This window comes from Amphiprion ocellaris, chromosome 13 (genome assembly GCF_022539595.1).
Source record: "Amphiprion ocellaris isolate individual 3 ecotype Okinawa chromosome 13, ASM2253959v1, whole genome shotgun sequence".
Taxonomy (NCBI): domain Eukaryota; kingdom Metazoa; phylum Chordata; class Actinopteri; family Pomacentridae; genus Amphiprion; species Amphiprion ocellaris.
Window position 1 is genome coordinate 4,159,521 of NC_072778.1, and position 14,391 is coordinate 4,173,911.

Sequence of the window (14,391 nt, forward strand, 5' to 3'; positions counted from 1 at the left end):
AATGGGAAGTGCAAAAATTTCAAAACAAAACACTGTGTAAGAGCAATAAATATGATGATCAAGAAAGAGAGCACAGTACTCCACCAAGGCTGCTCAGTCGTCGTATCATTTTCAATGGATGAAATCTTGAAAAAATTATGACCCCAAACTTTTGAATGGTAGTGTTCTTGGGTAGTAATTAGTCAAGTGTTGGTGCCGCTCTGGTATCAGTTTTCCTGCTCGAAAGCTGAGTGTTTGGGTGGCAAAATGCAAAAAAATTGATTCAAACTGGGTACTGAACCAGCCCTCGCACCGTCCATCCTTTCATTTTCTATACACTGCTTCATTCTCGGTAGAGTCGTAGGAGGCTGGAGTCTATCTAAGCTGACTTAGGGTGAAGGCAGGGTTCACCTTGGACAGGTCACCAGTCTATTGAAGCAGACAAGCAAGCACCCTCACATTCTCTTTTTAAAAAAGGCTTGAATTCCCCAATGCATGTGGCTACTGCAGATTTTCTGGAGGTCTATTTTCAGCTGTGGATTAACAGATATTTGCTAGTGTCCGTTGTACATGTTGGTGAAACTGTGCAGTCAATCGACATTAAAGAGTTTAACAGTGACCAATTTATTGTCTTTTAATTAGATTTGTTGACAACTAGAAAGCATAGGATGCCACATTCATCCTCTTATCATAACCCTTCTCAATTTGTGGATTCTAAACATAAATCATAAGAATCACAAATCAAACAAAACAACAGAATTCATCATATCGTATCAGTTTAAGGATCTGAGACGCTCGTCAATAAAAATTCTTGAGGAATTTGCTGTTGCAAAATGCTGATGAATTGGGAACATTCCTAACTTGCCTGGCCTCGTCAACAAACAAAGTTTTTGTGTGTGTGTGTGTGTGTGTGTGTGTGTGTGAGTGAAACACATCATGCAACCTGCATTCAACTTACATAACCAAAGCACACTTGTTTTCTGAAGCAGCAGCGGCTGAATAACAGACTCGATGGGATTCAATTTGAATGTTTTCATTGCTCAGCACCAAATCCTGTCCTGCTGAAACTTCATTGGCTAATTGTTCTGGGTTGAATCAGACCGACAGATGCTGTGGCAGTATAAAGAGTATCCATGCTGCAGAAGAATAGTAAGGAACCAGCGTATGACCGTGAGTCATTCTCAGCCTGTCACGGCATGAGAGAATTCTATATCAGCCACCTTGTACGTTAGTAATAGCACGTTCATTTCTGAAAATAAGACAAGGTGGGTCTTGTTGTAAAGACGCTGTTTCAACAGCACATTTATGTCCTTCAAGGTGAAACAATCTCCTTCCTTCACACGGATTCATTAGATCAGTGAATGCTACTATGATGTATTTCTTAAATTCGTCGCAGTCAAATGATTTTCCGTGGCAGGTTACTGTAGTAGCAGTTGTGCTACCTTCAAGTAAAAAGGTCAGAGTGAACGTCAACACATCCCCTAAATGGTGCTCGAGTGAAAGTCCCATTCTGATTTAAACTACACGACCTAAAGCATGTGGTCGATTGGTATTAAACTCGTATGCGATTGCTGAACGTGTCATCCAGAAACCGTGAGCAATTACGGCGCCGCTGTAACAGCCTCCACTCAAGCACGGCTCCAAGGATTCGCTCCCACTCAGCCACTGAAGCATCAGGGAGCGCTGATGCAGGGTGATAAGGTCTGATAAACTTCATCTTCATCCCAACTGCTGGACGGGGTGGAAGCCAGGTTTCTGTGGAGGCCAATTGAGTTCTTCCACAGCAGACTGTGCAGGAACCAGGTTCCTGCAACCAGTTCCTCCCTCTAGCAGCTGTGCCTAAAACAATGCTGTTTGAGTCAGTTATCTAATCTCGTTTACATGAATTGACCTATGTTGTTGTGACAATCAATTCAACTATTATTTCATTTATGTAAGAACTGAGAAGTCCAGGACCAGGCCAAATCATCAACTAACAATTTAATCCTTTATGAAGACAGCTCAAAAATGCTTAAAACAAAAAGAGAATTAAAACATGTAAAATTTCGATCTACTATTGTGTACTTTGATTCTGGTGGGGTTCAGGTGGGAACTTTTTTCAGATTTTAGAATTATATGGCCCTGAACCATTAAAATATACATACTTTTTGCAAGACAGTCTCTTTTCCTGAGTTTAAATCAGCATTTCCTGTATTTGTAAGCTAATTTTATAGCATAAAGTGTTGTTTTAATCATATTTGTCCAGTTCTGTTCTTCTGTTTGTGACATTTTCAATGTTTGTGCTCCTTTTTTGTGTAAAAACAGGGAGGATGTGCACACATTTCCTTATCTCTCTTCCTGTTCCACCGGTTATATGTCACCTTAAACTGATTTCTGTTCATTGTTCTATTCCTGCTTTATGTGGTGCAATGGAGGATTAATCCCTGGAAGCTAACGGGGATACAAGTAAGGAAGAAAGAGTAAAGTTCAGGGGGTTTTTCACATAAAATTAGGTCAACTACACTGAAATGCCCTCAGACCACAGCTAAGTCTTGACATTAGGAAATCCTGAGAACACAGAAAGGACAGACGGACACAATACACTCTTTTCAGCCAAACACATTTCATCCTGTTCTTGTGTGCATGAGTAAATGAAGATCAAATACACCTGCATTTACACACAAAAAAAATGTTATAATGCGACACTCTCCGGCTGTTTCAACACCTCCTGCCCTGCCTTGCTTTGTATGACGTCTCGCTATTAACACAGCTCTTCCCCTCTCCCTGTAATCCTTCAGTACACTGGCCGTAGGGTGTGGACAAACACCACGGGAGATTAGAAGAAGAGGACAGGACTTGCAGCGACTTGTAACGTCAGAGCTAATGCTGCGCTCATTTGCTTGAACATCAAAGACCTCACCGGGTGATTCAGTTGCAACTGTCAGCGAAGAACACACCGACACCTGAGGGGGTTTCAGGCATTTTCTTCTTTTCCCTGCCATGTAAAGTTTTTTTTTCTCTCAGATTACACATGAGCGAGTTTGTGAGTGACCTCTAATGGAGTTTCTTATTATTTTGAAGTCGCATTTTGCAGCTCTGCCATCTCCGCGACACGCCCACGTTCTGCATCGCTTCTCCGCTCAGACTTGCAACAGTGCATTAGCAGATATACTCCATTTTTCAGCCACCCCCCTTGTGGGAAATAACACGCTGTTAGGCTTTACAGCTGTGGTAATACCCGTGAATCAAAATGTAAATCTGCCATGGGGCCGTGGCGACGTACGCAGATATGTCGAAACAATTTGCAGGAGAGAAAGACGAGAGGTCCTCCAGATGTCTTATAATCACAAAGGGAGTTTGAATAAAGATGTAAATCAATCAGAAGGGAGTGTGCAGCATATATTTCTGCACAAACTGCTTGTGAAATGAGAGGATGACACAGCGCAACCTGATCCAATTACATCCACCGTCCCAGGGTTGCTATATATCTTCCTGTCCGTATGTTCGCCCCCTAAAAGCTTCAATTACATGTTCCAGAGCAGAGCTGTATGTTTTAAAGTAAAGCTGCCCCAAGGATTCCAATCCAAAATGGAACTGAATTTAGTGCTGCTACATGTCATTATTTTAGGTTTTTCGAACAGTTTTGTCCAAGTATTTTTCGTTAGTTTTATCAATAATCTAAAACACTAATTCATCTATTGAGTCAGGTTGGAGAGTTGAAACAATTTATTCACAAATTACAACTTAAAGGTCATTTTCACCCATTGCAGTGGACTGCAGTGCTGATGTAGGTAACTACTGAGTTTTAGGTCTTGTTTAGATCAGAAGATTTCAACTTATTTTCAGGAAACTACACAAAATTAGTATGTGCATGTTTTGAGCTGGGCTGCACAGTGGCTTGGTGGTGAACACCGTCACCTTGCAACTAGAAGATCCCCGGTTCACATCCCGGCCTGGGATCTCTCTGAATGGAGTGTGCATGCGTGGGTTTTCTCCGGCTTCCTCCCACAGTCCAAAAACATACTGAGGTTAACTGGTGATTCTAAATTGCCCATAGATGTGAATGTGAGAGTGCTTGTTTGTCTCTGCGTTAGACTGGTTCCCCTGCCTTTGCCCCAAGTCAGCTGGGATAGACTCCAGCCCTCCCGCGACCCTAATGAGGATTAAGCAGTGAATAGATAGTGGATGAATGTTTTGAGCTGAACATGCATGGCCAAAAACTGCCCATAGATACTGCAATTTCTTCTCCTTTTCTGACTTTGTGTACAGGTAGAAAGTTAGTAGGGCTTGAAACTTAATAGTTAAAATAAGAAATGCATCAAGAATATTACAACAATTCCTTCATCTAGCTCAGAAGCTCGGTTTCTTAAAGGATGTTAGCAAACAACATCATATCACCTGGCTTACCTCCATGTTTACAACTTTTTTTAAGATTTTGCTGATCACTTTTAAAGCATGCCAGGATCTGACCCAAAGCTACATCGCAGAAATGTTGACTGCATATGAGGAAGCTTGCAGCCTCAGATCCTCAGGTTGGGTCTGAGGATCTGTTCCAAGTCGAGGTAAAAAATATAAAAGCAGCCATGCTTTTGCCGTCAGGGCCCTTTGGCTTTGGAATGACCAGTCTGAGGAGGTAAGGCTGCAGAATCTCTTCTCAAAACCCATTTTTATAGACTTGCTTTTGCGTGACTTTTGTCTTTTTTTTTTTATAGCTTATTAGGGTTTTATTGCTTTTATTATTGTATTTGTGTCCATTATGTTTTAATTTTGTCTTGCTGTTCGGTCTGTTTTCCATCAAAAGCTCTTTGTGACCCCTTGTGCTCCTTTCATTGATTCACAGTCTTTTATTTACCTGTCTTAGGATCCACGTCGAAGTACATCCGGTGTGATTCCAGCATCTCATAGGAAAGTTTCCCCTCAGAGGATGTATCTGCGTCTGTGGCCGACACCTCGATGATGGAGTTGACCTTGTCCACGTTCTCCTGGACTGATGCAAAATACATCGGCTGGGAAAGTTCAGGAGCGTTGTCATTAACGTCCAGGACCTCCAAGAAGACGTGAGTCCAGGAGATCAGAGGCTCGGTCCCCAGATCGGTGGCGTAGATGGAGAGCCAGTAGTGAGGCACCATCTCACGGTCCAGCATCTCTGTTGTACGAATCACACCTGAGACACATAAAAGAGGGCTGAATTAGATTAAACCTCATTTTCTCCGGTGAACTGCACAGCGGTGTTCAGTTGTTTCAAACCTGCTGCTGTGCCTCAGGAATTAACACCTATCAGTATAATCAGTTTTACTCTAATCACTGTAACGACCCTGGAGGAAATATCAATCACTGTGACTTTCATCTAGCTTAGGGTGCTTGTTTGCATTTTAAAAAGTCTGGAATGGAGCCCAAAGGTGGGCTGGGAAATATTTAGCATTCCCTGCTCAGTAACATGGATGACACGTTTGTGTTGTCAAAACTGACTTACATTATACAAGAGGCCATCAAAGGGTAGCCGTGGCACAGCAGCCAGAACCCTAACTTTTCTGCATGTTGTTGCCTGTCAGGAGGAGTTTGAATTTGGAAACCCAGAGGCAGAACTTAAAAAGCAGCAACACAGAGAAGAAGATGCATTTCATGACAGTTCTATTATGACAGAGAACTCCATTTGCCCTGATTTTATCTGAGCCTAAAATGCAGCAGCAGGCTAATGGAATGCACCGTGATATACTGCGAGGTCATAGGGTGTCCTCCGCAAAGGATATGCTGATGGAAAAATAATCCAAGTACCTTAATCAGCCTAGAGGAAATACCATGTTGCACAACCATTCACGTGTCATCTTATCATAGGCTCTGGGAAGCTACATAAGGAAATGTTTTACTGTACAGATTTTGGAGCATCCATAGAGCAGGAAAAGAAACACTTTACTATGCAAAACTGAATTTACGCTCAAATGCTAACTGGATAGAAACCCTCTGAGTTCCAACACCCACTGGTGGGTTAGAAAGGCATGTTTTGTATTTTTTTTAAGTGCTCATATTATGCAATTTAAAATTTGGGGTTTAAATGGTTAACAAAAACGACACCTGATTCTGACTTTCCTAGTTGAAAATAATGTTGTTGTTGACTGTTTGTGTTTTTTTTTATTTAAAAAGTTCAGTTTTAAAGACAAAAAACATCCAATCTAAACAGTGTCATAACAAGCTCCACATATTAGCTGTTATTGGAATTTCAATCACATCACATGATCTTGGGCGCGATAAGAAACTCCCTTGAGTCTCCACTGATTGTTGGGTATCTGATCTGGCACACAGCTCCCTCACAAAAACTGATTTGTAGCTTCTACGATGTGGTTTTTGTATCGAGTAAACAAAGAAGACATAGGTTTATCTTGTTACCTTTGGACACAGCCAGACTATTTGCTTCCCTCGCTTTCCAGTATTTCTGCTTAACAAAGGTAACCAGATGTTGGCTTGAGATATGAAGGCGATATTGAGCTTCTTGTCTAACTCTTAGTAGCAAAACAGCAACAAACCTGAGCCTTCTATTAGCTTGTTCTGCTTGTTTAACTCTTTAACCATTTGATGCACAACATGGGTCAAGACATACCCATTTTCCATTGAATATGAGTCACTTTTGACTCATGTTGTGCATCAAAAGGTTAAGCCAGCCACATCAGGCAGCAACTTATGATGAAATATTTCAAAAACAACTCTAGAATGTAAAAATATAAAAGGAATTCCAAAAATGAATCACCAGCTCTACTACAAAGAAAAAAAGAATTATTATATTACCCATTTCTTCGTCAATGGTGAACACTCCCAGGCCAGAGCCATCATGGATGTGGTACCTGACAATTCCATCTCTTCCTAGATCCTTGTCAGAAGCTGTAAGTGCTACCACAGACGTCCCCACTGCTGCATCCTCCATCACGGCGGCTTCATAAACAAACTCTGTGAACACTGGCCGGTGGAGGTTTTCGTTGACATCGCGAACCTCGATCTCCACGAAGCAGGAAGACGAGAGGGAGCGAGGGAGGCCGTGGTCAACGGCTCGGACCGTGAGGTTGTAAGACGCCCGCCTCTCAAAGTCCAGCTCCCTCTCGAGGGTCAAGGCGCCCGTGGAGGAGTCGAGGTGAAAGATCCCGCTCTCGGTGTTCTTGAGGTTGTAGGTGACCAGTCCTCCACTGCCCAGATCCAAGTCGACGCTCTCCACCCAGACGAGGAGGGTGCCCACGGGAACATCTTCCGGAACTTTTATCTTGTACACCTTTGGTACAAATTTGGGTGGATTGTCATTTATATCCTGCAAAACCACCACTAGATCGACAGTGGAGAATAACTGAGGGCCGACTCTGGCCTGGTCTCTTGCTTCGATCCGGAGGTCGTGCCTGGGTGAGCCTTCTCGATCCAGCTGACCTATCACTGTCACCTCTCCAGTCTGTTCATCAATTCTGAACATGTCAGTAGATGTCAGCAAGGAGTACTGGATGCTACCGCTTGAATCCATGTCCAAGTCTACTGCACGAGCTGTGAAAATAATAGCGTCCACCTCTGTGTTTTCAGGCACCCGTATCACATACCTGGACTGATCGAAAACAGGAGAGTTATCGTTGATGTCCAGGACATTGACAGCGATAAATTTCCACGCAGATGTTTGTGGCATTCCTAAGTCATAGACAGTGATGTTCAAAATGTAGAACTCTTTATTCTCTCTGTCCAGAGGGCAAACTAACTGAAGGTCACCAGAGAAAGTGTCAATGGAGAAACAGCCGTCCTCATTTCCACTTGATATGGCGTACACGAGTTTACTATTAAACCCTGAGTCATCATCAGTTGCCTTAAATTGAACAATGGTGGAATTTAACGGATAGTCCTCAACAACATCGATTGAACTTGGAATGCTTGCGTTAAATTTGGGAGAGTGTCGGTTGGTGATGTGGATATCTGAGAACATGTCTTCCTCCTGATTGATTAAAATGGGCTTGATTGACTCTATCAGTTTATCAGTTAGCTGTTTGAAAATGCCTGTTTCCAGGCAGCGCAGCGTCGCGTCGTCACCTTTGTTAGTGACAGTTATCCTGACGACTGAGGCTTCAGAGTGATGCTTGCCGTCCGTGGCTATGACTCTCAAAGTGAATGAACCGGCTCCCTGGGGAATTGATTGTTGGACCGTGACGGCTCCTGAAACTGCATCAATACCAAAAACTTGGAGCTCATTCCCCGACTCGATGACGTATCTCAGCTGCTGCAGCTCATCCAAGTCAATAGCTGACAGCTCAGCAATTGTGTGTCCAATTGGTACGTCTGAAGGTACCGTGACATTGCAGCCCACCCTCTCAAACAGAGGGATGTTATCATTGATGTTGTTCAGGGTAATCGTCACGGGGCATTCACTGACCAGACTGAAGGGGCTGCCACTGTCCGAAGCCCAAATCCTCAGGTGGTACCGCCGTTTCATCAGCTCATAGTCCAAGTGTTCAGACGTCGAGATGACGCCCGTGAAGGGATCTATCGTAAAAGGAACAGGCCCTGAATTTGCTATAGCATAGGTCACAAAGCCGTTTTTGCCTTTATCTCTATCTGAAGCTGCTACTTTCAAAACACTGCTGCCAACAGGCGTGTTTTCATCCAGCGTGGCCTGATAGGATGTGAGTGTGAACTGTGGGCTGTTGTCATTTTCATCTGTTATCTCAACCACAATGTGAGTCTCAGCCTCACCGTGATTGGCTAGTATGTCAAATTCATATCGGTCTTTTCTCTCATAGTCAAATTTCTCCGTAGTTATGATTATCCCAGTTTTGGGATTTATCTTAAAATTAGCGCTGTCAGGGTTATTTTTGATACTAAATGTGACATTAAATGGAACTGGTGTGACAGAAACTTTAACTACGTGAGTTTTAGGGGGAGAAACTTCGCTCAATGTCACAATGTAGGTATCTTCAAAAAATGCTAATGGGCTGTAATGATGGGCTGGAATGTGGACTTGTGCAACTGGTGAAATTAAACTTGGTGAGCTCCTGTCTTTAGCTTGAAGGGACAGATTTAGCCCAAAAGGAGTTTGAGACCAGATAATCCTCTTTGTAGAGATCACTTGGAAGTCACTGCCCTGTACACCTAAGGGGATTATCTCAAAACACTTGTGGGGATCCCCTCCAGCAATATGAAGGGATTCCACTGGCTTAACTCCTGGTTCCACATGGACATTGATTGTTACTTTTCCATCTGTAGAGATTATGGGCTTCGGTGGCGGTGTGATAACCGGTGACCCCATAGGCATCTTTTGTATGTTTACTGTGACCCTGGCAACATTACCAAATTTCTGAATGCCAGATATCTTTTTTGTCCTGTCCTCGGCTAAAATGGTAAGGTCGTATCTCTGCATTCGGGTGTGATTGAGCTTTTTGACAAGGCTGACTGTGCCTGTAAAGGGGTCGACGACAAAAGGATGAGCTCTGCTGGTGAAAGAATAATAAAACTCAGCGTTGCTCCCAATGTCGGCATCTGTAGCACTAACTCTGGCCACACTCGACTTAAGTGGAGTGTCCTCTCTGATGGCCACGTTGTATGAGGCAGGATAGAAAAGAGGCTTTAAGTCATTGGTGTCAAGCACCTGAACGAACACCTTCGTCTTTGCCTGGAAGTCAAAAGTGCTTTCTGTCGCCTCCACAGTGAGAGTGTAAGTGTCTCTGACCTCTCTGTTGAGGAGAGCCGAGTTGCTGCTGCGTGTTTTGATTCTGAGAAAACAGAAATCCCCAACTTTGACTGCTTCTGCTTGGAAAAAGCCGTCCTCGTCGCCTGAGACGACATTGTATTTGATGTCCCAGAGCGGATCTGTCGCTTCGATGCCCATCTTCACAGGCGTCTCAACGTACATCCGAGGGGCAGAGTTCTCGTTGATAGTGGCATTGTAGAGATGGTGTGTAAACCTGAGCGGAGAGCTGTCTTTTCCTTTATCCATGGTCCCTTGACACCTTGCCACGTGCAGGAGGACTGTGGCTAAAGTAAGGAGTGTTGTTCCTGAAGCTGCCATCTTTAGTATCTCCATGAACATCCACAGATCTGTGAAAACAAAAGAAAAAGGGAGAAATTATAAATCGGGCACATAAGAAGCCTTTAAGCAACAATAACAGGACTCTTTTTGAAACTGACCAATCATGTCTCCTGAGCTCCAGCTCCACAAAAAATACAATACAGACAGAATAAACCGCGACACAACAGCAGAAGGGAAGCCTGTGGCAAGGTATCCAACTCTTGTCCCAACTTGCCTTGGCAAAAAAAAAAAAAAAAAAAGTAAAACAACACATTGTTTCAGGGCCTGCAAGTTCAAGTTACCTCTGAGCCTCTTCAGACAGGTGGGTCCTCCATAATTATTCCTTTGCAGAACAAATACTTGCAACAAGCATTCATCAAAATTATTACTCCTAAGCCTTTGTCATTGCAGAGTTATGAGCAGGGATTTGTAGTCTGATGAGTCGGCATCATGCAGATGGCATTTCAGTCCTAATCTGCAAAACGGTCTCTAGTGATTGTTGCATGTGCATTCGTCATCAAAACGCTTAATTTATACTCGTTCACAAAGATGACATGGTCAAAACCGCAATATGAAGTATTTAATAGCAGTTTTTGTTTCAGATTATCCCTAATTTGCATAAAGGGGTTCAGAGGGTTTATTTGTCATATTTCACTGTTGTAACTATTGCGGCGTAACTGATGGCATCAAAATAGTTAGAATCGGTGCTATATTGAAGTCAGGATTTAGCATTCAGTGGCTATGCTGATTGTTCTTCTTTGTGCAAGTAAAGTTTGTTGACTTCAGAGTGACACAATGAGGGGAGGAATGTGTTGCATACGAAGAAAGTAGATGTATATGCAGAGCATAAGGCACAAAGACGACATAGTTTGCAAATAAGATCTCTGCACGTCATGCTCTTTAATGCAAAACCCGAATGTGCACAAGAATCATGGAAATGCATAAGTTACCGGCGAGCCCGCGACCACACAACGCCAGCTCAGATTTCACACCAGGCACAGCTGACAGCAGAGAGAACTGAGGGGCAGAACACTTTGCCCTTCACTGCCTCCCTGACAGCTCATCCAGCGCAAAAAGCAATCCACACAGAGCAATCTGGAGGGCAGAAATGCCGTTGCCTGAGATCAGAGCGATGAAAAGATCTCACTCCCTTCCCGCTGCCTCACTCCTCAACAAATATAAGCCTGTTCAGAGATATTATACAAGAAAATCTACGTATTTTGGCACCATGGTTGGGCCACTGATATCTAGGTGTCTAAATAAATGTGAACGCACAAAAGAGGCCTTTATATCGTGCCACAAAGTTATGAATACCAGTGTCATAAATTATCTCATAATTTATATGGGTTTGTGAGAACAGCTCTCCCCTGGTATTCGATACTCAACATTCAGGTCTGTCTCCAGGTAGACTGGCGCTGGGGGTTTCACTGGAGGATGACAGGTATGTGAGTTTTTATCTCCACTCAGTCGGTGACACATCATCAGATTACAACAGTCAGGGTCACTGTTTGGGTTTCAAAAGAGATTTAAGGCATCCTGTAATCTCGCCAGACTTTGTCAATTTTCTCTGCATCTATTTTGGGGACTGGGAAGCTGAAGATGAGGTGCTTGAGGGGTCCGAGGGGTTTTTTTTTCCAAGATACTTAGGATAGTTTGCAGATTGCCATCTGGCAGTGTGTCTGCCTCGTAGTTTATAGTGCATGCTGACACATCAAGTTTCACATTGATCTCGGTCTCAAGGATATGGATCTACAGGATTGTTATAATGATGTATGAAATCTCCAGCGTATTAATTACAGGTTTTAGAGGGATTCTGCCTTCAGAAAACACCTTAACATGCTTATCCCTGTGGACAGAACCAATCTATCTAATTTCAAACTATCAAAGCAGAGCAAGCCATGCTCTGCTTAAAGTACCAGTTATTCGAAATTGCAACAAAAATAGTATGTTTTTCAATTTGTATCAGCAATTAATGAGACTATTTGCATCGCTCAGCCATCACTGGGTTTTAAGTAAGAACATCTTTGCCCTCTCTGGGTAAAATGACATTTTGTAGTCATTTTGAAGCCTCCAGAATAGTACAACAAACAACAAAAAAGTTGAAATTTGCTTCTGAGAAATCATGTTTCTTCCATCAAGTTGCACAACAGAGTAAATCTCAGCTGCAAATTGTGAAAGTTTTTGCTGTATTCTTGCTACACGAATACATTTACTGTGGCACCAACTGCACCTGAAATATTCTAGGCAAAGGAAATAGATTTTTTTAACTTAATTAATATGTTTCTCATTTGTTATAGATTGCCTCCTATAAAGTGCATATTTGATAACACAGCATTTTGTCCATCTCAGCCTGGACAAGCTTAACCTAGCGCAGACAATACAGCTGATTAGCAAGCTACCATTTAGAAATAATAAACTATGGACAAACTAAACTTCAGCTCACGAATTTGAACTTCTATGGACATTTGAGTTTTTAAAAGCCAACATGTTCAGATGTTGTCAGATGAACAGAAAGGACGTCTGAAAGAGGCTCAAATTAGACAACAGGGGGTTCATGCAGACCCTTCTGTTGTGTCCCATCTACTCATAAACCTAAAAACAGTCAAATATTTACAGTACAGTTGAAAAGCCGCTGAGTAAAGCACCTGAAAATGTGCCTTATGGAGAGAAATTACAAAAGACCCAGTGGTCTTGACAAAAAGCACTGAACACTATTTGGGGACATCATAAGTCAAATTTTGGCCCATCTAGTGCTGAAATAAAGGTGAATCCTTTAGTACAACAGGGTGTTTTAAGCAGAGGATGAGGATGGATTACACTCTGACTGACACAGTATCCTGAATTCCATTTGAATCTAATGAACTCGGAGCCAGACGTGAAATGAATCTCACAAATCAACGTTATTTGCATCATCGTCGAGGTAGTTGCTGTCTAAGTGCACCTTTGTATCAAATGCTGCACTGGTACATTTGCTTCACATGAAAACTGAGCCATAAATGATGATTAAAATCTTAAATATGTCTCAGGGAACAAAACTGCACTGATTATCTCATCCTGAACTGAAAGTTTCCAGCTTATCAGCCACCGCTACGCTGGTTTTGTCAAATTTAACAATTGCTTCCATTTGTTGAAAAGCTTTCTGTGGTTCTGCTGCGAGCTGCCGTGTCACTAGGCATCTCTGAGTTGAGTAAACTCAACTGAACCTGAAACTGAGACCAATAGAAAACGTCCACATTTTCAAGCGAACATCCAGAGCTGCCGGGCAGAAACCTCAGGCCATGACCGAGGTCAGCTCACACACACCTTCTTCAAACACACTCCCTCCCGGTGTGTGTTCCAGGTAGCGACCTGCAGCCACATGTTCAGCTCCAGCTACCTGGATCGCGTTTCGACATCACCCCTATAGCTCCCAGTACAGACAGGGAACACTATCTGCAGCTTTTTTTTCATTCCTCGCCTTCCCCCGTCCGTCAGTGTGAGCATGACTGGGTCGTCACTCTCTGCTGGAAGCTCCACAAATCTACTGCAAATTCACAGCTCTGAACATAAGGGAAGTCTTCTCTCTCATGTGTGCCGGCTCTCTGCTTCACTTCTTTCTATGAGCACTTTTTGGTAGAGTGGACTGATTTATCAGCGGGGAGATCTGCTATCCGTCAACTTGTACTGTATATATAAAGCTTTATCAGGATGCACATACATGCAGGTACATTTTTCAAAGTATTCTTGTTTTCCCACCTAATTTTTGGTTGTATTAGAGCATTTATGAATGCATTTTATCTGTACTACATTAATTCTGTCTTACATTAACAGCTATAGTCATCGGCTGTCTCATATCCTGCCACATAACTGGAACAAACCACACGTCTGTTGCAACATTCAGCTCTTTCAAACCAAGGCTTTCTGTTTGCCTCCCATCAGACCAAATCTGAGGCCTCTGAATGATTTAAACACCACTGTAGCTTTAACTTTATATTTTTCTGTTTAACTCCTTTAACAGGGTTGAAAGAGTGTTACACATATTATCTTTCCTTGCCTTTAATGAAAAAAAAATTGTGTAGAGTAGGGATGTCCGATATTGGCTTTTTTGCCAATAACCGATATGCCAATATTGTCCAACTCTCAATTTCCGATTCCGATATCAACCGATACCAATACCAATATATGTGGGCTTGGAAATAATTCCAAACCACAGACATATTGTTAGTCAGGCACAGCAAGCTTGTTACTGCAGCCACCTGACATGTTTACATGCTTCACAATGCAGTTTGATGATGTGATCATTTGCGTGCCAGTAAATGTCATCAAAATCCAGGCATTATTTTATCAGTTTTTACGATAGGCAAAAAAAATATTAACGATATTGACCGATATTACATTTTTATGACAATATCAGGCCGATCATATCGGTGGGCCGA

The 14,391-nt window shown here is 42.6% G+C and overlaps 1 protein-coding gene across 2 annotated transcripts in view; it reads right to left on the bottom strand.

Moving 5' to 3' along the window:
* The window catches only part of fat2 (FAT atypical cadherin 2), a 141,257-nt gene that overhangs the window by 113,083 nt on the left and 13,783 nt on the right, over positions 1 to 14,391 (bottom strand). For both annotated transcript variants that reach the window (XM_023287815.3, XM_055016282.1), the window contains exons 2-3: positions 6,739 to 10,005; positions 4,811 to 5,122 (exon numbers count right to left, since the gene is read on the bottom strand). In XM_023287815.3, coding sequence (XP_023143583.2) covers positions 4,811 to 5,122; positions 6,739 to 9,997 — 3,571 coding nt within the window. In that variant the 5' untranslated portion in view covers positions 9,998 to 10,005. The remainder of the gene's footprint in view (positions 1 to 4,810; positions 5,123 to 6,738; positions 10,006 to 14,391) is intronic.